The sequence below is a fragment of the Rhododendron vialii genome, chromosome 11a (genome assembly GCF_030253575.1).
Source record: "Rhododendron vialii isolate Sample 1 chromosome 11a, ASM3025357v1".
NCBI classification, from domain to species: Eukaryota; Viridiplantae; Streptophyta; class Magnoliopsida; order Ericales; family Ericaceae; genus Rhododendron; species Rhododendron vialii.
Window position 1 is genome coordinate 32490422 of NC_080567.1, and position 26293 is coordinate 32516714.

The window sequence follows — 26293 nt, forward strand, 5'->3', positions numbered from 1 at the left end:
GTCGTTTTTGAGCCTTGTAAAAATATAGTATTAGTCTGTCCATTGGATGTGATAAGTACCGAGTGATCAAATTATATGATTTGGAAAGTCTCACCACGTACAGGTCATTACAAATTTTTTGCTTATGATCTCTAGGAGTAGGTTAGTGTCTGTTTGAGTGCAAGGATAAATGGGTTATCTTTCTGAGGATAATTAGATCATTCATTTCGCTTTAGACCAAATGGGATCAAGTATGGTAAATTTTATTCTATCGGGGAATTTAGAGAAAAAGAGAGAACTTTTGATACTCCTTCCGTCCCTAAATAAGTGTTCGACGCGCAAATCTAGGCTTTACAAAAGATGCATGTTTTTCGTTAAAAAATCTAATTTTTTTTCACAATCTAATAGAACTCATTGTTATTTATTCATTTGTGAAAAACTTTTAATCTTTTTTAATGAAACACATGTATTTTTTTAAAAATCTAGGTTTGCACACCGAATACTTAATTAGGAATGGACGGAGTAGTTTTTTTTACACAGAACCAACTCTAACTATCGCATGTGCACTCACAAGTGCTCACAAAAAGTAAAACAAGACATAAAGATAAGTAAAGGTAACACACACCAATGTTGGAATGGTATTATTTCATCCAAAGGGTTCCCACCAATTTTAAATTTTCACTTTAGGGAAGTAGGCATTGCCAGAGAAACTCCAGAGCATCTCGGTAAATCCTTCCATTGTTGAGTTACAGTCTTGACCTGAGTGTAAAAATGAACCAAAGCCTTGCCTGCAAGTTGGATGAAACCGAAGTTTAGATACACTGGTATCGGAGCAAGTATTGTCTAAATGGACTAGAAGTCCATGTTTTCTCAAATTTGAAGACAAGTCATTCTACTCAAGTACATCAGCTAAAATAGTACCATTTAATGGAAACTCCCCCTACTTGCACAACATGTGCACCCACTGACCCACACACGCGATTACATTTGCATATTGTTTAAACTGTTTGCGTAAGTACATGTTACCGTATAAACTGAGATCGCTCGCAAAAGATGCATTCGAGATAGAAAATGAGAAAAAAAAGGCAAAAGAACAGGAACGGGAACATTGATGCCGACCCAAGTCATGTCCAGTCAATGTTAGTGGTTCAGACAAGGGGATGCGAATTTGCAATCACAAAATGAACTTTTCTTCAGTAAAAAACCATTTCTAGGAAAACAAAAAAGAACCAACAATGACCAGTTGTTTGAAGAAACTAGGCTCTGTTTGGAATTTAGGGAAAAGAAAGGGAAAAAAAAAGAAAATTAATGAATTTTCTCTCCTATGGTTTGGTTAGAAGAGAAAATGAGAAGAAAATAAAGCTTTCAAGTGGAATGAATAGTAAATTTTCTCCCATATTTTCCTCTCATTTTCCTTTTTTTTTCTCTTTTCCTTCCATAAGTTCCAAACGGAGCCTAATTTCCTGTCAAGAAGCAGAGCCAAGGATCGCACTCCCAATGACTTATCAAACTACACTTCATTTTTTTTTAACCAGAAAATAAATTCGATTTATATATATAAGCAAAACACAGTACAATAAGAAGGGACACTACCGGTTTTCAAAATACAGAAACTAACAAAACAAAATAAAATACAACAAACCAAAAAAAAAGCATGGAATCACAAAGCCAAAGCTGGACCCGTCGAACATACTCGTGAAGAGGAATTGGAGAGGCCAAGTATGAAACAAGCCCTCCTGAATGACCTGTCGCACTAACTCGAACTCGTCCCGCCACAAACCGGAGGCGGCAAAAGTCGGTGCAGACGCCGTTTTCGTTGCTGGTACACTGATTTCAAGAAAACTAGATCTAGAACCCCAACCTGGCTTTTGAGTCCAAAAAATGGAGAAAAAAGTAGAAAATCTCAATTTCTTAAGGAGAGAGTCTCAACCACCTTACAACCATAGACCAGCAAGGAGAGAGAAGGAGAGGAGAGAGGCTAGAGATTGGGGGATTGGGAGGAGAGGAGAAAGGAAGAGGGTGGGGAGGGTCGAAGGAGGGGGAGGCGAGGAAATGGGGGCGGGTGGGGTGGAGAGGAACCCACCCCTTTCTCTCTCTACTCACACTCTCTCTCTACACTTGCTTTCTTTCTGCACTATCAATGTCCTGAATATCGTATTAGCCAGGGTACCGATTTTTCTATTGGTACGGTACGTATCGGTACCGGTCAAATACCGGGTACCGTTTCGGTTTGATCACTATTAGTGTTATTTTCCTACTTAAAAAAAAAATTCATAGTATAATATACACTTTTTTAAAATAAAAAAATAAAAAATCCGGTACCATCCGGTATTTGCCCCGGTACCGTCCGGTATTAACCGATATTGTCCAGTACTTGAAAAAAAAAATTTAAAAGTAGTCCGGTACCGGCCGGTATTTGAGTCGGAACGGAATTAAAGGTGTACGGCGCCGTATTCTGTCAAAAACGGTATGTACCGGCCGGTACGGAGGTATTAATAACATTGTGCGCGATGGTATTTTATTTTGTTATTTACACTCCATTTTTTGGAAAGTACCGAATTCATTATTAAGGTTCGATCGCTGCTTTGTACTATTCGCGTGCTTTTTACACGAACTCTCGAAGGACGTCATACATGACATTATCAACTGCGCTTGCGTAAGCAGGCGCGGGACCCAAACCGAACCAAATCAGAAAGTCCTAAATTAATGAAATTCGCACGATGAAAAATCGGGGTTAGGATCCCATCCAGTTTGTTAATGTCCATTTTGGTTCAGTTAATGGCTGTGATTAACTCTACGAAATCCAAAGCTTCACCTCATGCCACGTCCAAATGTCAGACTTTACTCTCAAAAGAGACGGCGAATTATGATAACGGAAGTTTGTCCACTTGAAGAATTTTTTTCTGTAATACGTCCAGCTAAGCTTTTTGGCCTTGTTTAGCTTAAGCTAGCTTCTTTATATATATATATATATATAAATTCACATATTTATGTATTAGTTAGTTTTTTTGTCCTAGTTTAATTTTGGATCGGGGCTCAAGATAAGTTGAGATGCGTGTAAATTGATCCGAACAGCTGAGTTATCAAAAAAATTTGTGAATTATTGGTTGTCTCGACGATAAGAATCAAAAAAGTTCAAAAAAAAGAAGAAGATGCAAACACAATTTTCTTTTTAAAAAAAGAAGTCGCTCAATTTGTTTAACATTACACAAACACATTCTAATAGAGAGTTGTCAAACAAACCCTAGAAGATGAAAATTGTGTTAGCAATTTTATGTTGATGAGCCTACTTAGATTACAAAATTAAACATTTAATGTTGTCGAATAAGGTTTAAATGGTGTCGGTATTACCCATTAAGTAATGATAGTTTAATAATATGACCGGGTAATATTACACAACTTGAGCGACTTTTTAAAAAAAAACTAAAAATATTGTGTTGGGATTTTTTTTTTACCTTTTCAATTCCTCTCATCGAGACAATCAATAATTCACTTTTTTTTTATAACTCAAGTGTTTGAGTCAGCTAACGCGCACCTCAATTAATCTTGGGACTCAATTCCACCACCTACTTACATGGTATCCAACTAAAGTCGGAGCAAAGTTTCGTATGAACTCACCCTAAATGATAATTCACGAAAACTTGACACAAACTAACAAATACAGAAAAAGTTAAATTAGGACAAAAAAACTAACAAATACAAAGATATTTGAATTAGTCTAAAAAATAAGCTGGCTTATTAAGCCAAACATGGCGTAGTGCTTACCTGAACGTATTTAGAGAAAGAAGTTCTTCAAGTGGGACAAACTTCCGTTAACATTCGTTCTCTTGTTTGAGAGTAAAGTCTGAGAGTTGGACGTGGCATGAGGTGAAGCTTTGGATTTTGTTGAGTTAATCACAGCCGTTGACTGGACCACAATGGATATTAACAAACTGGATGGGATCCTAAGAGCAAGTTTATCAGTCATTGTCTAAAAAAACTCTTGAACAATGTATATTTTTCATTTTACCTACTCACATTTTTTTAACACTACACCAATACAATCTATTTTACCTATTTTTTATTAAAATATTAATAAAGAGAGAGAGAAAGAGAGTGAGTGGGAGAGTCAGAGAGAGAGAGAGAGTGAGAGAGAGAAAGAGAGGAAACAATAAAAAAGTAGATTGCTTATGAATAGTTATGAGCTATTTTTGGCTTAGAATTGTAGATGGAGGAAAATTGCCTCCCTCTTTAGCTACTCTGCTGTTCGGGTACATTTTTCCTTTTTTGAGGTAAAATGGCGACAAAGCTACTTTGAAGTAGCTGATAAAGTTGCTCTAACCCGAAAAATCGAGAGCACGAGCAATACATATTGAATGATCATGAGACAAAAAGAAAAAAGAAAAAAGAAAAAAAGAAAAGAGAGACTACACCAGGGGCAACGATAGAAAGTGCTTTAATACCTGGAGGCTTGTTTCTTTCACAATAAAAACCCAGGAAAATCCGGAAAAAAAAAAAAAAAAGGGCCAGAAAGAAAGAGATCGAATTCCCAGATGGGTTTTGTGGGTTTTCTCAAGTTTGCTTTCAAATGCTTCGACTTGCTTGCTTGGTACTTCCAATTCACTTGTTTTCTACCTTCAAAGAATACCCTGTTTAGAAAGCGAAAAGGAAAACACTTTACTAGTTTCCCTTTACTCTTGTTCGGTTTTCTACTTCAATATGTCCGAATTTCGTGTTGGATACTTGCAGCTCGTTTGGATGATCCTTGTGAATTAAGCATCTTTTTATCTACTTGTTTTGTTTCAAGCTCCTTTTTCCTTTTTGAAGTTTCAAGCTCTGACGTATTATTGTATTTTACTTGTAGGCCTCTCTTTGGTCTGGGCTGTCCTCTGTATGTATATTTATTCAGTAATATATGGTTTATAAGTGTATAATGTTCAGTGTACAAAATTCAGTCCGGTAAACTTACTATATTGTGCTGATTTTGAATTTTTTTCTTTTTTTGAACAGGTATGCCTCGATTCGGGCAATCGAGAATAATTCCAACTCGAAGATGCGAAATGTGGTGGCATATTGGATTCTTTTCTCTCTGGTTTCTCTCTTTGAGCTTGCTTTTGTGAAACTTACTGACTGGTAACTAAGTCTACTGTACACCCCCGGGATTTTGCTTCGTTCCATTTTCTATGAGCTCACAAAGGGATAAAAATCAAGGCTTCAGGTCGAACAATGAAAATGTGGTCCATGTTATTGAGTCGATGGACAGCTTGGGTCACCGAAGATAAATATTTTTCTTAAATAGGTTCTAGGTCCGGGTTAATTTGTCCTAATGGTTGAGCTAGTTCTTAGGAATGCACTATAAGTTTGGTGTTCTTTGTCAAAATGGTACAAGATGGTATGCGTTACTCCTAGAACTACGATATATCACCAAATTTTAGCAGCAGATACAAATGATCAAAAACTTTGGGTTGGACTCACCATTCAAACTCGCTTTGCATGGGGAGGGTGTTGAAAGAGCTTACATACTCACAAGGTTACACTCTCACAGAACCGATGATGCACATGAGGGTTGTAACCTGCCACCGTGCTCCACAACTGACGGTCAGGGAGACCAACTTTGTTGACAATGATTATATGACAACCCTTTTCTTTTGAGTTTTGAGTACTCTATGGCAATTGTCCGATCTGATTCTCATATAGGTAGCATCTGGTCTATACTTAATCTGGTGTTTAGCTCTAATACAAAGCTCTGACTCCACAAAATTCGAAGTGACTAACGGTGCGGTTTTTAGCTCTGATACAAAGGTCTGATTCTGTAAAATTCGAAGTGACGACAGTTTCAAGTGGAAAGGCAAATGTTGGTCTTGTAAATAGAAAAGCAATTACGTACCCAAACATGTATTACATGCATGTGTTCCACGATATGGATCTCCTTGATTTGTTCCCTATATAACTACTTCCAAATGTAAACAATCGCAAGCATCCTGTGACATGAAACAGTGCGAATGTTGGGTGGCATTCATTGTTTCTGCATTATTTGCGAACACACTAGTGCATAGCATTTTCACCTGTCCTACTGAAACTCAGCCTCCTCTTTTGGGTGGATTTAGCACCAAGAAAATGAGGAATTGATACTACAGCAGGTGGACAACCACAGCTACTTGTCGTAATGCTTTTAAAGAATTGTTCGATCTGATACAGGGTTTTCATTAAGAGCATAGATTGTGCTTCACTCATTTCCTTATTTGTGCATACCAGGCTTCCATTCTGGCCTTACCTGAAGGTAATAGCCATGTGCTTGTTGGTTCTACCTGATTTTAATGGTGCATCTTATGTTTATGAGTGCTTGCTTCGCCCGTGCTTATCTGTGGATCCGCGAACTGCTTTGAAATACTTAATTAAACCGAAGGAGGAAAAATCTCTAAATGCCGAAAACTTTCTAGCTGTGGCAGAGAGGTATGTTCAAGAGAACGGATCTGAAGCTTTGGAAAAACTCCTTGATCGGAAGGTAAGTCAGTGAGTCCTGCCAGCAATAGATAAGAAGTTGTCTAATGTGAATATACTTGACCAGTTAAATGTAAATGATAACTTTTTGTAGAAACGGCATTCAGTCACAGGAGTTCATATTCAATGTGAGACGCAGGGTCATTACATGCAAATGTTGATATGTTTGCATCTTCTACATGTCAATCTATGCATAAATGCACTCTTTGGTTGTGTTCCCATTAAGAATTTGGGAAGGGAATTGTAGAGGAAAAATGAATTAGGAAAGAGGAAGTGAAAAAACTAAAAGTTTCCATATCATTTTCTTCCTTTAAAAAATCATCGCAAATCCATTGATTTTGTAATTGGAATCATTAGAAGGAGTTGGTTTATTGGTTTTTTATGATAATATAAATAAATGTGACTGTCTTCTGAGATTTGATACACGTGGAATATGTGAGACACAGTATCTGCTCTCTCTATGTATGTCTCATGTTGATATACATCTCTATGACTACCAATACAAATGCCATTTCCCTTTGCTTCAGTCCAAGCATACAAAGCCTGACATTGGTGTGGAAGAGATCAAGTCAATGACTAATACAGAGGAAAGGGATACAGCTGCAGCAACACAGGTAACTACCTTTTGGATTTGTATCCGTTTCTGCTGTTAATTTCAACGGGTGTCTACTGTCGGTCTGCTTACAATCTCCTCCAGGAAAAGTTTAGTGCTTTCTAAAGTTCGAAAATGAAAAAACTTGTTGGCAGTTTTGCCATTTAAATTCCTGTCCAGTAATATTTCATGTGGAAATGAGTTTCGTCCTTGTGGAATAGAATAAACCGAGGAGCTGGCACTGATAAGGTTTTTTCTTTCTGACATCTTACCCCAGTTGAAAATTGGTTTTTTCATGATTTGAGTGTTGTTAAAGAAGTTGTACGAATAGCTTTAGTTATGTTGGCATGTGTTTCCATTAATTTAATTTGTGGGTAAAACACACTAACCATGTTTTTCTTAGTTCAAATACGAAGAACCTGATGTTGTCAAGGTGGATGCTAGAGCAGGGGCACTACCAGAGAAAAGTCCAGTAGCTGCAACAAAATTGGTTAGGTTTCCTATTGTATTACCTATTGAATATAATGCTTTCATTTAAAGAGGAAACCTGATAAACCAACCATTTCTTTTTCCAGTCCAAAGTGAAAGAGCCTCATGTGGCTAAGGAGAATGCCAATGTGGGGGAATTGAAGGATGAAAGTCCAGCTGCAGTTGCAACAGAACAGGTAGCATCTCCATCGAATTTTCGTTACTTCTGTATCTTCTGTGCTCTTTTCTTTCGTTCAACTTCCATTCTTGTATTTAAATTCCCTTTCCCATCTCCACGGCTGCTTTCTGCTGGTTTTTATTATATGAACTTCCGCAATCTTTCTAGGCTGTGTTTGGATCATGGTTGTTTTATGGAAATAAATCTTGCTTCTTCACTTCAACATCTTCTTTTTCTTCACTTTTTTTTTGTCCCCATAGGCCATAATTGGATGAAGGATTTGTGGAAAGATTTGCTATGGAAAAAATAACATGGGAAAAATAGACCGAATAATTGAGAAAACAAAAATCCTTTATTTGTTTTTCCCCCACCATAAATTCCTCCAGAGATTCTTGATCCAAACACAGCCTTAATACCTCCATATATCAGTGATCAAAACACAGCTATGAGATTTGTTATGTTGTTTCCTTAGGAAGCAAGATTAGCAACTGCAAAATCAAATCTCAACTCACCTCATTGGCAGGTTAAGTGTGTAGAGCCAAATCTTGCTCAAAATGAGAAGAAAACAGTTGCCACTGGGGAAATCAAAGAGAAGACAGTGGCAATAGCTGGTGGAGAGAGCAAAGCCGTGGAGATAATCAATTCGGAGAAAGTTCAGAGAGAGTGGACTTGTGCTAAAAGCAAGTCAGCAAGTGAACGAAAGCAAGGGAGAAGACACAAGGCTCGAGAGCTGAAAGCAAGTCAGCAAGTGAAGGAAAGCGAGGGTTCCTCCTCTTTGTTTCAGTCCAAGCATACAAAGCCTGACATTGGCGTGGAAGAGATCAAGGAAATGACTAATACAGAGGAGAAGGAAATTGCTGCAGCAACCCAGGTAACTACTGTTGGTCTGCTTAGTTTACGGAAAAGTAAATCTCCTCCAGTAAAAGTTCAGTGGTTTCTAAAGTTCGAAAATGAAAAAATCTTGCTGGCAGTTTTGCCATTTAATTCCCTATCCTGTAATATTTCATGTGGAAATGAGTTTCAGCCTTGTGAGATAGAATAAACTGAGGAGCTGGCACTGAGAAGGTTTTTTCTTTCTGACATCTTACCCCTGTTGAAAAAATTGGTTTTTTCATGATTTGAGTGGTGTTAAAGAAGTTGTACAAGTAGCTTTAGTTATATTGGCATGTGTCTCCATTAATTTAATTTGTGGGTAAAACATACTAACCATGTTTTTCTTAGTTCAAGTACGAAGAACCTAATGTTGTCAAGGTTGATGCTAGAGCAGTGGCACTGCCAGAGAAAAGTCCAGTAGCTGCAACAAAATTGGTTAGGTTTCCTATCGTATTACTATTACCTACTGAATATGATGCTTTCGTTTAAAGAGGAAACCCGATAAACCAACCATTTCTTTTTCCAGTCCAAAGTGAAAGAGCCTCATGTTGCTAAGGAGAATGCCAATGCAGGGGAATTGAAGGATGAAAGTCCAGCTGTTGCAACAGAACAGGTAGCATCTCCATCGAATTTTCGTTACTTCTGTATCTTCGGTGCTCTTTTCTTTCATTCAACTTTCATTCTTGTATTTAAATTCTCTTTGTCATCTCCACGGCTGCTTTCGGCCATGAGATTTACTATGTTGTTTCCATAGGAAGCAAGATTAGCAACCGCAAAATTAAATCTCAACTCACCTCTTTGGCAGGTTAAGTGTGTAGAGCCAAATCTTGCTCACAATGAGAAGAAAACGGTTGCCGCTGGGGAAATAAAAAAAAAGACAGTGGCAACAGCTGGTGGAGAGAGCAAAGCCGTGGAGATAACCGATCCAGAGAAAGTTAAGAGAGTGTGGACTTGTGCTTTATGTCAGGTGACCACCACAGGTGAGAAGATGTTGGAATATCATCTTCAAGGGAGAAGACACAAGGCTCAAGAGCTAAAAGCAATTAAGCAAGTGAACGAAAGTGAGGGTTCCTCCTCTTTGTTTCAGTCCAAGCATACAAAGCCTGACATTGGCGTGGAAGAGATCAAGGAAATGACTAATACAGAGGAGAAGGAAATTGCTGCAGCAACCCAGGTAACTACTGTTGGTCTGCTTAGTTTACGGAAAAGTAAATCTCCTCCAGTAAAAGTTCAGTGGTTTCTAAAGTTCGAAAATGAAAAAATCTTGCTGGCAGTTTTGCCATTTAATTCCCTGTCCTGTAATATTTCATGTGGAAATGAGTTTCGGCCTTGTGAGAGAATAAACTGAGGAGCTGGCACTGAGAAGGTTTTTTCTTTCTGACGTCTTACCCCTGTTGAAAAAATTGGTTTTTTCATGATTTGAGTGGTGTTAAAGAAGTTGTACAAGTAGCTTTAGTTATATTGGCATGTGTCTCCATTAATTTAATTTGTGGGTAAAACATACTAACCATGTTTTTCTTAGTTCAAATACGAAGAACCTAATGTTGTCATGGTGGATGCTAGAGCGGTGGCACTGCCAGAGAAAAGTCCAGGAGCTGCAACAAAATGGGTTAGGTTTCCTATCGTATTACTATTACCTACTGAATATAATGCTTTCATTTAAAGAGGAAACCCGATAAACCAACCATTTCTTTTTCCAGTCCAAAGTGAAAGAGCCTCATGTTGCTAAGGAGAATGCCAATGCAGGGGAATTGAAGGATGAAAGTCCAGCAGTTGCAACAGAACAGGTAGCATCACCATCGAATTTTCGTTACTTCTGTATCTTCAGTGCTCTTTTCTTTCGTTCAACTTTCATTCTTGTATTTAAATTCTCTTTGTCATCTCCACGGCTGCTTTCGGCCATGAGATTTGCTATGTTGTTTCCATAGGAAGCAATATTAGCAACCGCAAAATTAAATCTTAACTCACCTCTTTGGCAGGTTAAGTGTGTAGAGCCAAATCTTGCTCACAATGAGAAGAAAACGGTTGCTGCTGGGGAAATAAAAAAAAAGACAGTGGCAACAGTTGGTGGAGAGAGCAAAGCCGTGGAGATAACCGATTCAGAGAAAGTTAAGAGAGTGTGGACTTGTGCTTTATGCCAGGTGACCACCATAGGTGAGAAGATGTTGGAATGTCATCTTCAAGGGAGAAGACACAAGGCTCAAGAGCTGAAAGCAAGTAAGCACGTGAACGAAAGTGAGGGTTCCTCCTCTTTGTTTCAGTCCAAGCATACAAAGCCTGACATTGGTGTGGAAGAGATCAAGGAAATGACTAATACAGAGGAGAAGGAAACAGCTGCAGCAATCCAGGTAACTACTGTTGGACTATATCTGTTTCTGTTGTTAATTTCAATTGATATGTACTGTTGGTCTTCTTAGTTGGCGGGGAAAGACACTCTCCTCCAGGAAAAGTTAAGTGCTTTTCAAAAATCGAGTATGAAAAAAACTGTTGGTAGTTTTGCCATTTAAAGTCTTGTCTTGTTATATTTCATGTGGAAATGATTTCTGTCAGTGTTAAATAGAATAAACCAAGGAGCTAGCACTGAGTAGGCTTTTCTTTCTGATGTCTTACCCCTGTTCAAAATTGGTTTTTTATTTTATGATTTGATTGTTGTTAAAGAAGTTGTACGAATAGCTTTAGTTTTATTCGCATGTGCTTTCATTAATTTGATTTGTGGGTATACCGTGTGATCCATCTTTTTTATTAGTCCAAATACGAAGAACCTAATGTTGGGAAGGTGGATGCTAGAGCTGTGGGACTACCAGAGGAAAGTCCATTAGCTGCAACAAAATTGGTAAGGTTTCCTATCATATTTCCTATTGAATTTACTGCTTTATTTAAAGAGGAAACCCGATAAACCAACCATTTCTTTTTCCAGTGTAAAGTGAAAGAGCCTCATGTTGCTAAGGAGAATGCCAATGCGGGGGAATTGGAGGATGAAAATCCAGCAGTTGCAATAGAACAGGTAGCATCTCCATCGAATTTTTGTCACTTAGATTTCTTCAGTGCTTTTTCATTCAACTTCCGTTCTTGTATTGAATTTCTCATTCCCATCTACACCGCTGCTTTCTGCTGGTTTTTATTATATGAACTTCCGCAATCTTTCAAGGTTGTGTTCGGATCATGGATGGTTTATGGAAATAAGTCTTGCTTCTTCACATCATTATCTTGTTTTATTTTCACTCGTTTTTGTCCCCATACGCCATATTTGGATCAAGGATTTGTAGAGAGATTTGTTATGGGGAAAAAAATGTGAGAAAAATAGACTTATAGTTGATAACAGAAATCCTTTACTTGTTTTTTCCTCGACATGAAGTTCCTTCACAGATTCTTGATCCAAACACAGCCTTAATTCATGGGCATATTGATGATCCTAAACACAGCCATGAGATTTGTTACGTTGTTTCGAAAGGAAGCAAGATCAGCAACCATACAATCAGACTGCAACACGACTCACTTCTTTTGCAGGTCAAATGTGTTGAGCCAGATTTTGCTCAAAATGAGAAGAACACAGTTGCCGCTGAGGAAATCAAAGAGAAGAAATTGGCAGCAGCTGGTGGAGAGAACAAAGCCGCGAAGATAACTGATTCAGAAAAAGTTCAGAGAGAGTGGACTTGTGCTTTATGTCAGGTGACAGCCACAAGTGAGAAGATCTTGGACTCTCATCTTCAAGGGAGAAAACACAAGGCTCAAGAGCTGAAAGCAAGTAAGCAAGTGAACAAAAACACCGATGGTGAGATAAATTATTTGCAGGGGCAGAGGTATCTTGTGGGGCCGGAGGTGCCTGGCCCCACCCCTAAAAGGTTCATATTATTTCTTAAAGGAAAATACTAAAAATAGGCCACTGGGCTCTTGTTAAGATTTAAAAAAATGTATTGAAATATGTGAAAAGTGTATTAAAGAGTGAATGTTTTGAAAAGTGTAAAAAGTGCATTGGAGTATGTATTTTTTTCCCGTCTTTTTTTGATTTATCGGCAGTCTAATGGACTGTCAAGGACCCATTAGAATTAGTCCCCATTGGACTGGATGCCGAGTGATCAAAATTTTATTATGATTTGGCAAGTCTCGACACAAGTTATTATGAGTTTTCTGCATATGATTTCTACAGATAGGCGGATTAAAAAAAAAAAAATTTCTACGAGTAGGTTGGTGTCTATTAAAGTACAAGGATAAATGAATGGAGTATATGTTACAATAGAAATTGAGATTGCCCGCAAAAAATACGTTGGAGCCAGTAAATGGAAAAAAGGGCAAAGAAACTGGAATTGGAATACTGGTGCCGGCCATGTCCAGTCAATGTTAGATTGTTACCTGTTTAGACAAGGGATGCGAATTTGCAACCGCAACAAATGAACTTTGTCTTTCAGTAAAACCATTTCTAGGAAAACAAAAAAGAACCAACAATGACCAGTTGTTCGAACTTTGAAGAAACTAAATTCCTGTCAAGAAGCAGAGCCAAGGATCGCACTCATAATGACTTGTCAAATTACACCAAGTACAATGATAGAAAGTGTTTTAATACCTGCCCGGCCGCCCGTTGTGAGTCTGAAGTTTTCTTGATTTAATAGCAGAGGTGGTGATGAAATCTCATTAGTCGTTTGGTTTAAAAGAGAAGCTAAGAGAAAATAGAAACATCAAGTGTTGAACATAGTGAAATTTTCTCTATATTTTTCTCACACTTTTCATTGATGCCACAAATGCAATCACTAAGAGAGTACAATTACAAAGAAGGGAGATGATCAAAAAACAAACCCAAAAATATTTGCACAAGTATGAGTAGAATACAACGGAGCCCTTCCCTTTTATAACCATAAGAGAGGCATCTAGAACATGGAAAGTGATATCACCTGCACCTAGCATATGCACATCCCATGTCTTCCACTTTGAGACTTGAATATATTTTAGTGCAGAAATCCTATGTGTACCGACCAAAAGTGTAGGAAAACCGTACCGACCGCCTCGCGTGGCCGTCTCCGGCCACCGGACGGCCGATCCGAGCCGTCCAAAAATTTAAAAAAAAAAAACCGAGGGGCCTAACGCGGGAATCAACGGCATCCAAGGTGTGTAAGGTGCTTGATCCGAGCACCCTTTTTTCGTGTATATATAACCTTACACACCTTGGATGCCGTTGATTCCCCCGTTAGGCCCCTCGGTTTTTTTTTTTAAAATTTTTGGACGGCTCGGATCGGCCGTCCGGTGGCCGTCGGTACGGTTTCCCTACGGAAACCGTCGGTGCAGCTAGCAGTACTCTATATTTTTAGTGTACCACTATATCTTACAAGCTAGACTACATTTTGAGATTCCTTTGACAATATTTTACATGATGGGAATCTCTGTCATGCAAGCAAATAAACTACTTACTATTCTCCCTAAGTGAAAGCAAAACAACAATTATTCTTGCCACTTTTATTTTACTCTTTCACTTCATATTTATTGCACACAACACTCCAAAACAATTGGCATGTGATCTTCAATCTGAATAGTATTGAGAATCATCAGAGTCATATAGGTGGAGCAATACACTATTTTCTCCTCTCTTTCACAAGAAAGTGAAGAAATGAGGGACAAAATGAACTGCATACAAAATAACAGAAAGTTTCAAATGAGGACCTTTTAAAATGCGGACCCCCCTTTTCCGATCGAATTTCGATGATCCGAGTCGTTCAATGTATTTAAAACGTGATTTTAAGGGTACCAGTGAAAAATTGGCAAAAAAAAAAAAGAGACCAGGTTGGGCTTCATTTGAGCATTTTTTTTTATTGAACCGTTTAATAAAAAAACTATTCGGATGAAGCCCTTCTCGGTCATTTTATTGCTGATTTCTATATTGTACCTTTAAAATAACGTTCTGATCACATTGAACAACTAGAATCATCAAAATTCGATCGGAAAATAGGAGAAATAGGAAGGTTTGCGTTTTAACTAAAATGAGGACGTTCTCATTTGAAACGGACTGTACAAAATAATATGTATGTACTTAAGGGAAACCTTGGGGGTGTCGGTGATATTTACCCAAAAGATAAAGGAGATAAATTGAACTTCGGGATGGAAGGAGAAAGCAAGGAAAAATTTTAACGAGAAAAATTAGAGAGAGTCAAGAAGAAATTGGATAGAAAATTGAACTTGTTTATTTTCTTTCTCTACAAACCAAACAATGGAATAAAATTTTATAAAATTTCCTCTTCTTCTCCATTTCTCTTTTATTTTCCCTTTACAAGCATTTCCTGTCAAGCTTTATATCTCTATTTTGGAGACCAAATCTCCACATTCAGGGTGAATTTTGTAATTTATTCTCTAATTTTAAATTTTTTTGAACTTTATGAAAGAATCTTGGAAGGACATGTTTTTTTTTTACAAATTTGGTTTAAAATTTGTATTTTTAGAAACCCAAAAATATATTTGGAAACCAAAAACTAAAAAAGACCACAGATCCTTCAAGATTCCCCAATACAAAAAGTTGAAGATATTAAGGAATAAATTACAAGGGGTGGTTATAAATTTTTCGATCGTTTTCCATTCTCTCTCATCCTCAACCATAAAACCCCGTACGGGGTTTTCAACACGTAATCTTTGAGTCGGACTGCCGAGACCTTATTTGTTATGTCTCTTATATCAACACAGAATGCCCTTGGGAGATTGAAACTATTGTGGGCAGCATCTAATATTTGGTCCTTTGTTTGGTGTCATAGAAATCTTAACAAAGCAGTTCAGTGGATTCATGGATTGCTTCCCAATGTAGCAAAGTGCATGGTTTCTATTTTCATTCGGGTTGTATTCCGCCCGCTCTCGAGTCAATTTTGTCCAAAGATTTCTCTGGTTTTCAATGAAATTCTGACACTTTCAAAAAAAAAAAAAAACCATTAAGATAGACTGCAAATTCGTCGATACTTCCCTAAATCCATCAGTGTATCCATTCGAAGGGTTCGCTAATTCGTGATCAAAGAGCGGCCTTTAAATTGTGTACTCAGACAGGTTGAGGATTGTTCGAACTATTGACGAAATGTTGGCGTCTTATTGATTTGGCTTTGAAATTTGTGGGCCGTGACTATATCCATTGCCGATGGTGGTGGGAAAGAATGACACGATGATGATAGAGTAAATAGGGATGCAAAAGATAAGAGAGAGGAAATCTGGAAACAAATGAAAGAGAAAAAGAGCATTAATGTTGTTTGAGAGGATAAAAATGTCAAGTCACCAAAATTGTCGTGGCATTATTTATAGTAAGCTGTCGTGGATTTAGCATTACCCACAAAAGCCTCCTTGATTTGGGTACCGAGTACCTACCGAGTTCCAACTGTGTTTCTTTACACGCTTTTTCGAATTTCTCTTTCTTCTTTTCGGGAAAAGCACTTTCACACGTCAAAATCGTACTTGTTTTTTTTTTTTTTTTTTGGGGGTAATTAACAATAAAACCCAGGAAAATCCGAGAAAAAAAAGGGCCAGAAAGAAAGAGATCGAATTTTCATGAGATGGGTTTTCTCAAGTTTGCATTCAAATGCTTCAACTTGCTTGCTTGGTACTCCAATTCACTTGTTTGGTCTTGTACTCCCATTTTGTTTTTTTTGTTTTTTTTTTTTCCATTCTGAGAGGGTACGAGAAAGAAATTTTTTGTTCAAGAACAAATAAGTGAAAAGCTATTTTTGCCAAACTAAATTAGGAGTACTTTTGTAAATTAAAGAGAGATAAATAATTTCTTTCTCCTTTTACTATTCTTTCTTTGCAAATAATTACTACTATTTTTGACAAATAATTCTTTCTTTCTTCACAGGAAGGAAAACCATACTCCCACTTTCTATATCCATACTTGTCCAAAAAAAAAAAAAAAACTTTCTATATATCCATATAAATTATAAAAAGCTTCTCTCCTTTACTTTCCCTCCACTAACTGTGTATTTCGAGTCCGGATTTCCTATCCGACCCCTATCTGAACAGGAATCTATCCCACTCTACTCGGTCGTTAATCTTGCAAATAATGGTTGAAATGTGTTGAAGCACATTTTTATCAAAAAGACATCATTTTAGAGCAATTAGTGTTTGGTACATCTCAACCGTTAATTTACAAGATCAACGGCTGAGAGAGTTTGGACAGCCGATCTCTGGTCCTATTCGAATTCCTCTTTCTTTTTCCTGGAAAGCACTTTTACGCGTCTTCACATTCCCTCACACATTAAAACCCAGGAAAATCCGAGAAAAAAGGGCCAGAGAGAAAGAGATCGAATTTTCAGATGGGTTTGGTAGGTTTTCTCAAGTTTGCATTCAAATGCTTCGACTTGCTTGCCTGGTACTCCTCCAATTCACTTGTTTTCTACTAGCTTCAAACAAAACCCTGTTTAGAAAGCGAAAGGAAAACGCTTTAATAGTTTCCCTATACTCTTTGTTTGGTTTTCTACTCGAAATTTCGTGTTGGATTCTTGATGATCCTTATCAATCAACCATCTTTACCTCTTATTCTGTTCTGTTTAGTTTCAAACTCTTATTATTTACATTTGGTGTAACTTATGTCCATTTTGAATATTCTCTGACGTATTATTATATTTTACTTGCAGGCCTCTCTTTGGTCTGGGCTGTCCTATGTAATCTCTCTCTCTCTCTCTCTCTCTCTCTCTCAAGATATATATATACTATGTTCGTATGTATTGCATTAATTTATTCAGTGATATATAAAAGTGTAAAATGTTCAGACTTCAGTTTACGAATTAGAGTCTGGTAAACTTGATATACTGTGCTAATGCAGAGATGTTCTTTTGGACAGGTATGCCTCGATTCGGGCAATCGAGAATAATTCCTACTTGGAGATGCGAAATGTGGTGGCCTATTGGATTCTTTTCTCTCTGGTTTCTCTCTTTGAGCTTGCTTTTGTGAAACTTATTGACTGGTAATTAAGTCTGCTGTATACCCTAGGGATTTTGCTTAATAATGTAATTCCATTGTTTATGTGCTAAAAAAGGCAGGGGCGGCTCAAGAGTTTTCATTCAGGACAAAAATATAATGTGTATTGACGGGAAAGTTTTTCAAAAAATAAACTCTAACTTGGAAAGATATATTATAATCATAAGGAATTTGTACATATAAATTCGATTGTTTTATAAAAGGATACTCCATCATATAACCCTTAGTATTGTACAATATGCCACGACAAGTCTTCAATGTTAAAAAGAGATGAATTAAACTATTCAACTACCCCAATTTAATTGGACTTTTATTTATTTTAACTCCACACGAGTGATCCAATGCCGACAATACTAAAGGAAATTTACTTTATATGTATAAAAGAATATTTTCCCATGCATTTTTTGTATCGAGGGGTTCAAGCCCCTAAACCCATGGTAAAGCCACCCCCTACAAAAAGGGACAAAGGCTGGGCTATTCCCAAGGATTATTTAGGATTCATGTTGAACATCAAAATGAGGTCCATTTAATTGTGTACGAAAATAATTCTTTTGACGGGTGCTAGGTGATTGGTTAAGTAGTCTAATGGTTGAGCGGCTTGCTAGGAGTGCACCATATGTTTTGTGTCCTCTGTCAAAACGGTATCACCAAGTTTCAGCTCCGATACAAAGCCGTGTGTCCCCAAAATTCCAAGTGACTAACGAGGAAATTTAGATTTTTGTATTCTAACTAAGAAGGAACACTTATAGGCCAAAACTTGTATTACAACATGCATGTTTGGCGAGATATGAATCTCCTTGACTTTTTCCCCATATAAATTAATACGGAATCACTGAGTATCCTATGACATAAAACGGTGAGGAATTCAGGTGAAATATAACGTTTCTGCATCAAATGCAGTATTTTCACCTGTCCTCCCAAAACTTAGCATCCTCTTTTGGGTAGATTTAGCACCAAGAAGATGAGAAATTCAGAATACAACAGGTGGATAACTACAGCTGCATGTCGTAATGCTTTTTAGGAATTGTTCTATTTGATACAGGGTTTTCACTTTTCATTAAGAGCATAGATTGTGCTTTATTCATTTCCTCATTTTTGCACACCAGGCCTCCAGTCTGGCCTTACATCAAGCTACTGGCCATGTGCTTGTTGGTGCTACCCGATTTTAATGGTGCTTCTTATGTTTATGAGTGCCTGCTTCGCCCGTGCTTATCTATGGATCCTCGAGCTGCTATCAAATTCTTCATTAAACCCAAGGAGGACAAGAATCTGGATGCTGAAAGTTTTCTAGCTGCTGTAGATAGGTATGTTCAAGAGAATGGATCTGAAGCTTTGGAGAAATTCCTTGATTGGAAGGTAAGTGAGTTAGCCTGGCAGCAATAGATAAGAAGTTGTCTAATGAGAATACACTTGACCAGAAATATAAATGGCACGACATTTTGTAGCAGTGGCATCAAGTCATGGAATTTCATTTTCAATGTGAGATGTAGGGTCATTACATGCAAATGTTAATATGCTTGCATCTTCTGCATGCCAATCTATGCGTAAATGCACTCTTTGGTTGTGTTCATATTAAGAATTGCAGATTGGATTAGTGGAGGAAAGTGAAATGATTTCAGAGAAAAGAAGTGAAAGGCTAAATTTACTTTTTTATTCCCCATCTTCCTTTAAAAAATCTCGTTGCAAATCCATGATCCAAATTTAGTGCAGTAGGATTTGTAATTGAAATCATTAGATAAAGTTGGCTTATTGGTTTGTACATTAACAAATATGAGGGTCTTCTCAATTTTTATAGAAAATTAGTCTTAGGTCCATTATGTGAACTTCATAAGCCCACAAGTCCACCTATTAATTTTGTAAGGTCTCAAGTCTATTTTAGGGTACCCTAGGGTTTAGGCACTTTCATAAGATTTTAGGATGCACTTTTTTATTATAGGATAGGCTACCCTAGGGTAGGTAGATTACCCTAGCGTAGGGTACCTTAGGGATTAGGCACTTTTATAAGGTTTTAGGGCGCACTTTCCTTTTATTGGGTTTTAGTGTTTTAGGCACTTTCATAGGGCTTAGGATTTTAGGCACTTTCATGGGGTACCCTAGGGTTTAGGTTGTGTGAACTTGTGGACTTATGAAATGTCTATAGTGGACCTATCACTAAATTTGCCCAATTTTTATACACGTGGAATTTGTGCAACAAAGTCTCTCTCTCTCTCTCTCTCTCTCTCTCTCTCTCTCTCTCTAATGTTTATATACATCTCTATGACCGTAAAAAATAAATAACTAAATACCGTTTCCGTTTGCTTCAGTCCAAGCATACAAAGCCTTACATTGGCATGGAAGTGATGAAGGCAATGACTTACACAGAGGAGAAGGAAACGGCTGCAGCCATCCAGGTAACTACAGTTGGATTGTATACGTTTCTGCTGTTAATTTCAATGGGTGTCTACTGTTGGTCTGCTTAGTTTGTGGGGAAAGACACTCCCCTCCAGGAAAAGTACAGTGCTTCCTAAAATTAGAAGATGGAAAAACTTGCTGGTAGTTTTGCTATTTAAAGTCTTGTCCTGTTATATTTCATGGGGAAATGAGTTTCGTCAGTGTTAAGTAGAATAAACCAAGGAGATAGCACTGAGTAGGCTTTTTCTTTCCGATGTCTTACCTCTGTTCAAAATTTGTTATATCATGATTGAGTTTTGTTAAAGAAGTTGTACGAACAGCTATAGTTATATTCGCATATGTTTTCATTAATTTAATTGGTTGGTATAACGTGTGATCCATCTTTTTTCTTAGTCCAAATACGAAGAACCTAATGTTGGCAAGGTGGATGCGAGAGCAGTGGAACTACCAGAGAAAAGTCCTGTAGCTGCAACAAAATTGGTAAGGTTTTCTATCGTTTTTCGTATTGAATTTAATGCTTTCATTTAAAGTGGAACGCGATAAACCAACCATTTCTTTTTCCAGTCCAAAGTTAGCGAGCCTCATGTTGATAAGGAGAATGCCAATGCGAGGGAATTGAAAGATGAAAGTCGGAGTCCAGCAGTTGCAACAGAACAGGTATCATCTCCATGGAATTTTTGTTACTTTGGTATCTTCGGTGCTTCTTTCTTTCATTCAACTTTCATTCTTGTATTTAACTTCTCTTTCCCATCTCCACTGCTGCTTTCTGCTGGTTTTTATTATATGCCCACATCTTTCTAATCTGTTTTCGGATCATGGATATTTTATGGAAATAAATCTTGCTTCTTCACTCCGATATCTTTTGAGTAAAGCTATGGGTACATATGAGAATGTACATACCATGTACATATGAGTTTTGTGGAGCCCACCTCGGGTCCCACAAAAATTGATTCGAACCGCCCATTATTTTTAAAACTTTTTTTTATGGAGCCCTATAAAAAATCAGCTCAATCTGATATTGGTAAGGATTTTTTCTGAATTTGTAAGGACGAAAGTACTTAACTGTTCAGTTTTGTCCCTATGCGTTCTGGAAAAATCCTTTCTGAAATCGGATTGAGTAAATTTTTTCCATGGCCACATACAAAAATATTCTAAAAATAATGGACGGTTTGGATTATTTTTGTAGGACCCTATGTGGGCCCCACAAAATCCATATGTACATGGTATGTACAATGCATATGTACCTATAGCAGTACTCAGAAGCAAGATCAGCAACCATACAATCAGACCTCAACTCACTTCTTTTGCAGGTCAATTGTGTAGAGCCAAATCTTGCTCAAAATGAGAAGAAAGCTGTTGCCACTACGGGGCAATTGAAGGGCGAAAATCCAGCAGTTGCAACAGAACAGGTAGAGCATCGCCGGTCAAGTTTTCATTTGGACTTTGGTTTTTTAGTTGCTGCTTTGTCGCCCAGCTTCGATTCTCGGAAGCAAGATCAGCAACCATACAATCAGACCTCAACTCACTTCTTTTGCAGGTCAATTGTGTAGAGCCAAATCTTGCTCAAAATGAGAAGAAAGCTGTTGCCACTACGGGGCAATTGAAGGGTGAAAATCCAGCAGTTGCAACAGAACAGGTAGAGCATTGCCGGTCAAGTTTTCATTTGGACTTTGGTTTTTTAGTTGCTGCTTTTTTGCCCAGCTTCGATTCTTGTATTTATCTATTTCCCATCTCTACAGTTGCTTTCTACTGGTTTCTGTTATATGGACTTTCGTGACTGCGTGTGGATCATGGATTTGTGATGGGATTTACCAAGGAAAGCAGAATTATAGAGAAATCTAAGAAATAAATCTAGCTTCTTCAATACACCTTATATTTAATAACACAAATCCTTGGCTTGTTTTTTCTCCCACCGGAAATTCCTCCACAGATCCTTGATCCAAACACAGCATTAGTACGTCCGCATACCTGCTGATCAAAACAAAGCCATAAGATTTGCTATGTTGTTTCCATAGGCAGCAAGATTACCAACCATGCGATCAAACCTCAACCCACCTCGTTGGCAGGTGAAGCTTGTAGTGCCAAATCTTGCTCAAAATGAGAAGAAAACAGTTGGTGCTGGGGAAATTAAAGGGGAGACAGTTGCAGCAGCTGGTGGAGAGAAAAAAGCTGTGGAGATAACTGATTCAGAGAAAGTTCAGAGAGAGTGGACTTGTGCTTTATGCCAGGTGACAACCACATGTGAGGAGGACTTGAATTCTCATCTTCAAGGGAGAAAACACATGGACAAGTGTGAAGAGCTGAAAGCAAGTAAGCAAGTGAACAAAATCCCAGGTTCCTCCTCTTCGGCAGCCAGTCTGGAGCCAAAGGAGATCCTTTTCGTTGACAGACCAAACCAATATAAAATCAAGAATCCAGAGGATAAGGTGCAAGTGAGTCGGACTAATGAGCAATATGGAGAGAAAAAGGTTTATAACACTGGTGGTGGGATGGATCCGTTTAAATTTCGGTGCACTATCTGTGATGTTAAGTTGATTAGTGAGATTGATGTGGCCTCTCATCTTGGAGGGAAGAGGCACTTATCCAATACTCAGGAACATTTATTTGGTAGTTTTGGTGAAGGGTTTTATTAGGATTATGGAGGCAGTTTAGTATATAGAATTCAAAGCTTCAATTTCTATGGTGTTTTGTGGTTGGAATTGGATGGTAATGCAAGTGGCGGGTGAACAAGTGAATGATTGACATTACTGTCTCCTATTTACTTCCTTAATACTACGGAGTGATTTTGGTGATTTCAGTTGTTCTGGGTAGATAGCTTGTGCAACGAGGATGTTCATCGATTATGAATACAGTCTATTGAACCTTATATATTTCGACTAATCAATCAGTAAAAAGGCTGAGAAATAAAGATAGAACACCTATGGTGAAATGGAAATGCCCTATTATTTCATCAAAAGGGTTCCCACAATTAATACAAACAAGTTTCAAACAGGAAGCCAAAAAACCGTTTGTCATATTATGACTTTTGGGAAGTAGGCATTGCCAGGGATACTCCAGAGCCACTAGGTAAATCCTTCCATTGTTGAGTTAGTCTTGACCTGAGTGTAAAAATGAACACCACCCATACCTGCAAATTTATGAAACCCGAGTTCAGAAATTTCGGAATCTGACGGCCTGTGTCCATATTATGTAAACTGTTTGTGTATATTACTGTAGAAATTGAGATCGCCCGCACAAGATGCCTTGGAGCCAGTCAACGAGAAAAAGGGCAACGGAACTGGAATAGGAACATTGATGCCGACCTAATTCATGTCCAGTCAATGTTCGTGGTTTAGACGAGGGATGCAAATATGCAAATCATAAAATGGACTTATTGTCAGTAAAACCATTGCTAGAAAACCAAAAAGAAACAACATTGTCCTGTTGTTTATAGAAACTAAACTTTTGTCAACAAGCAGAGCAAGGGTGGCACCCATAATGACAAATATCCAATTACAAACCCTTTTTTGGATGTAGGTATCAAATTTCATTCTTAAGATTCAATCTCCGTTTCGTATTTTCATTTGCTTTTAGACTATGCCGAGGGCAATGATAGAATGTGCTTTAATACCTGTCCGGCCTCAATCTCAGTTTGAAATTTCCTTGCGACTACACCAGAGGTGGTGAGTATGGAAGCTCCATTTCCATATCTGCAAAACGATAGATACGATGGTAGAATCCATATGATAAAATAGCTCAATATTTGAATCCTATGTACATAAATTTAACGGTCCAAACTTATCACTCATAAATCATACTGCTAAGAAGAGTCCTAAGGCTGGAAAATCATATTTTCAATCTTCTCTAACATTTTCTATTCCAACTCTCTTTTGTTATGGAAAGATAGAAAATAATAAAATTTTATTGCCAAAAAAAAGAGCTGGATTTTGAAATAACTCTCTCTCTCTCTCTCTCTCTAGCAAGGCGAAATCTTTTCTAATTTTTCCTATCCCAACTCTCTTCTCTTTTGTTATGGGAAGATGGAAAGTAAAAAAAATCCATGTATAAAATTAGTGTAAGGCAGATCGTAAATTAAACAAAGGGGGTAAGAATGTTATATTTTTGTTCATCAGTTGATCAATTTCAATTTTTTTGGTGTGTGTGTTTTCTTTTTTGTTGTGCAATTTACTTAGTTTCGTTGGCGGGAGTGGTCAATAGTAAAGAGACATACAATTCATTTTAATTGTTTCCAAAATGCGTTGTGTCGTGCTTTTAGGCACGGGCAATTTCTAGTAGTTAGATCAATTTCTAGTAGTTAGATAATGAAGATTGAGGTGCAAAGATAAAAGTCGCGCTAAAGGAAATACTTGTTTCTGTTGACAAAGTTTATGGCCTATTCTAAGCTGTTAGCCTGTACACAAGGGGAACATGAAAAATTATAAATCTCCACGATCAGCAAAAACAATTTAATTACGAGAGAAGCAGGAGGGGAACACGAAAGATCTCTTAGCTAACTCCATGATGAATGGAGAACAACTTAATTATTTCAAGAGAAGCATAAGTGGAATTGTGAGCAAACCTGCAAGCAAAGAAGAACTGGGCCAAAGATTTCCACCTGCGTCAAACAAACCCAAATAGAAACTAGTGAAATTTATGGTAGGATCTACTTGTCAAACTCATTTGGAATTGGAGATTATCGAAGGTTCATCTGGAAGACAAGATGCAAATATTTGGGATTGTGAGTAAGATACCTTGTAACACTCCATATGAGCAACGACATCAAACAAGATGGTGGAACCTATAAAGTTCCCATGCTCATATCCTGGAACCTATTTCTCATCCATGAGAAAACATTATGCTGATTAGACCAGTCGGGGTTAACCATTATGTCATCTTCACATTCAACAATTCATACCACACAACTAAACTTAGCCACCAAGATTTTCCTCTTTTGATCAATATCACTAGTCTTAGACACTGTACCTATTGGTTACCGATTAGTATTTATTACCTTGAAATGATTGCATCCACGTCAATGTTTACATAGCTTGTTTGCCAAGCAACGTCGACCTATGAATTTTGTTTACAAGTTCCACAAGATTTATGCTTAAATTGGCCAAGAAGAAGTTTTTTTAAGAAGGCCCACCTTAATGCACAGCACATACACACGAAAGGAAAAGGAAAAAGGAACATAATTTAAAATTCGACATAGAGCATCCTTTGGGCTTTACTCAATCATAGTTACACTAATGTATTTATATCTTTCAGAAACCTTGAAAGTAAGTAACTTTGCAATTTGTGCAGAATCATGCGACACGTAACAATGCTGAAATAGGACAAATAAATACGCACCACGATATTTCTCCCATCAAGCAATAGTTTGGCACCATTGTCAACACCACTTTGAATCAATCTGCATATCCGTTCCTTTGCCTGTGAAAACAAATGGGTTACATGTGTAGCAAGTGAGAAGTATGGAAGCTGCCATACTCATTATTTTGCCAACGCAAGTGGCTCACAGGCCTATTGGCAAAGTGTTGGGCCCTTTATGCACCTGTTTGCTAATCACTGGACCAAGGTCTGCTCCGGGATCTGTTCCAGCACTTACTTTAAGTGCTTTAGCACGCTCCACTAGCTTATCTTCCCTAAAAGGTTACTCCATAACACAAGACTGTGTTAGTATAATGACAATGTAAAATTCAGCCATTTAAGACTATGTGGCTCCAATCTCATATTATCGCACTATTGAACTTTCTATTGAGAAGACAAGGTACTTTATTAATATTCAGCCAAATTTAAGCAGCAGATACAAATGAACGAAACCTTTTGCTAGGACTTGCCTTTAAAACTTGCTTCGCAAGGGGAGGGTGCTGAAAGAGTCAAAGAGCTTATATACACAAGGTACAATCTAACTAAACCGACATGGAGATGAGAGTCGTAACCTACCAACATGCTCCGCAACTGATGGTGGTCACGGAGACCAGTTGTACTGACAATAACTACATGACAACCCTTTCTATTGTGATTCTATGACAATTTACCGACCAGATTCTCGCATAGTAGTGTCTGATCTTATACTTGATGCGGTGTTCAACTATGATACAAAGCTCTGAGTCCCCAAATTTCGAGTGAAAATTCAGATCTTCTCACTAAAATGAAACAACTATAGACCAAACATGCATGTTTAGCATCCTCTTTTGGGTAGATTTAGCACCGAGAGGATGATAAATTGAGAATACAGCAGGCGGATAACTACAGCTGCAGGTCATGATGCTTTTTAGAACCTGTTCAATTTGATGCAGGGTTTTTTATGTGAGAGCATAGATTGTATTTTAACTCATTTCCTTATTTATCCATACCAGGCTTCCATTTTGGCCTTACATGAACCTAATGGCCACGTGCTTTTTGGTGCTACTGCTACCTCA

At 37.7% G+C, this 26293-nt stretch overlaps 1 protein-coding gene and 1 long non-coding RNA gene across 2 annotated transcripts in view; one reads left to right on the forward strand and one right to left on the reverse strand.

Annotated features, from left to right (window-relative positions):
• LOC131308066 (uncharacterized) overlaps window positions 1–26293 on the forward strand; it is a 133193-nt gene that overhangs the window by 84355 nt on the left and 22545 nt on the right. Inside the window, exons 16-28 of the mRNA XM_058334879.1 lie at window positions 7455–7541; window positions 7627–7716; window positions 8170–8568; window positions 8919–9005; window positions 9097–9183; window positions 9325–9744; window positions 10093–10179; window positions 10271–10357; window positions 10499–10918; window positions 20283–20369; window positions 20454–20546; window positions 21200–21298; window positions 21427–21525. Coding sequence (XP_058190862.1) covers window positions 7455–7541; window positions 7627–7716; window positions 8170–8568; window positions 8919–9005; window positions 9097–9183; window positions 9325–9744; window positions 10093–10179; window positions 10271–10357; window positions 10499–10918; window positions 20283–20369; window positions 20454–20546; window positions 21200–21298; window positions 21427–21525 — 2142 coding nt within the window. The remainder of the gene's footprint in view (window positions 1–7454; window positions 7542–7626; window positions 7717–8169; window positions 8569–8918; window positions 9006–9096; window positions 9184–9324; window positions 9745–10092; window positions 10180–10270; window positions 10358–10498; window positions 10919–20282; window positions 20370–20453; window positions 20547–21199; window positions 21299–21426; window positions 21526–26293) is intronic.
• Window positions 647–25539, reverse strand: LOC131308074 (uncharacterized). The gene is made up of 8 exons (XR_009194280.1): window positions 25423–25539; window positions 25221–25301; window positions 24620–24697; window positions 24448–24483; window positions 24236–24279; window positions 23500–23578; window positions 23101–23191; window positions 647–767 (listed from the first exon to the last, which is right to left on the reverse strand). It is a non-coding gene; the product is annotated as an uncharacterized LOC131308074 (long non-coding RNA).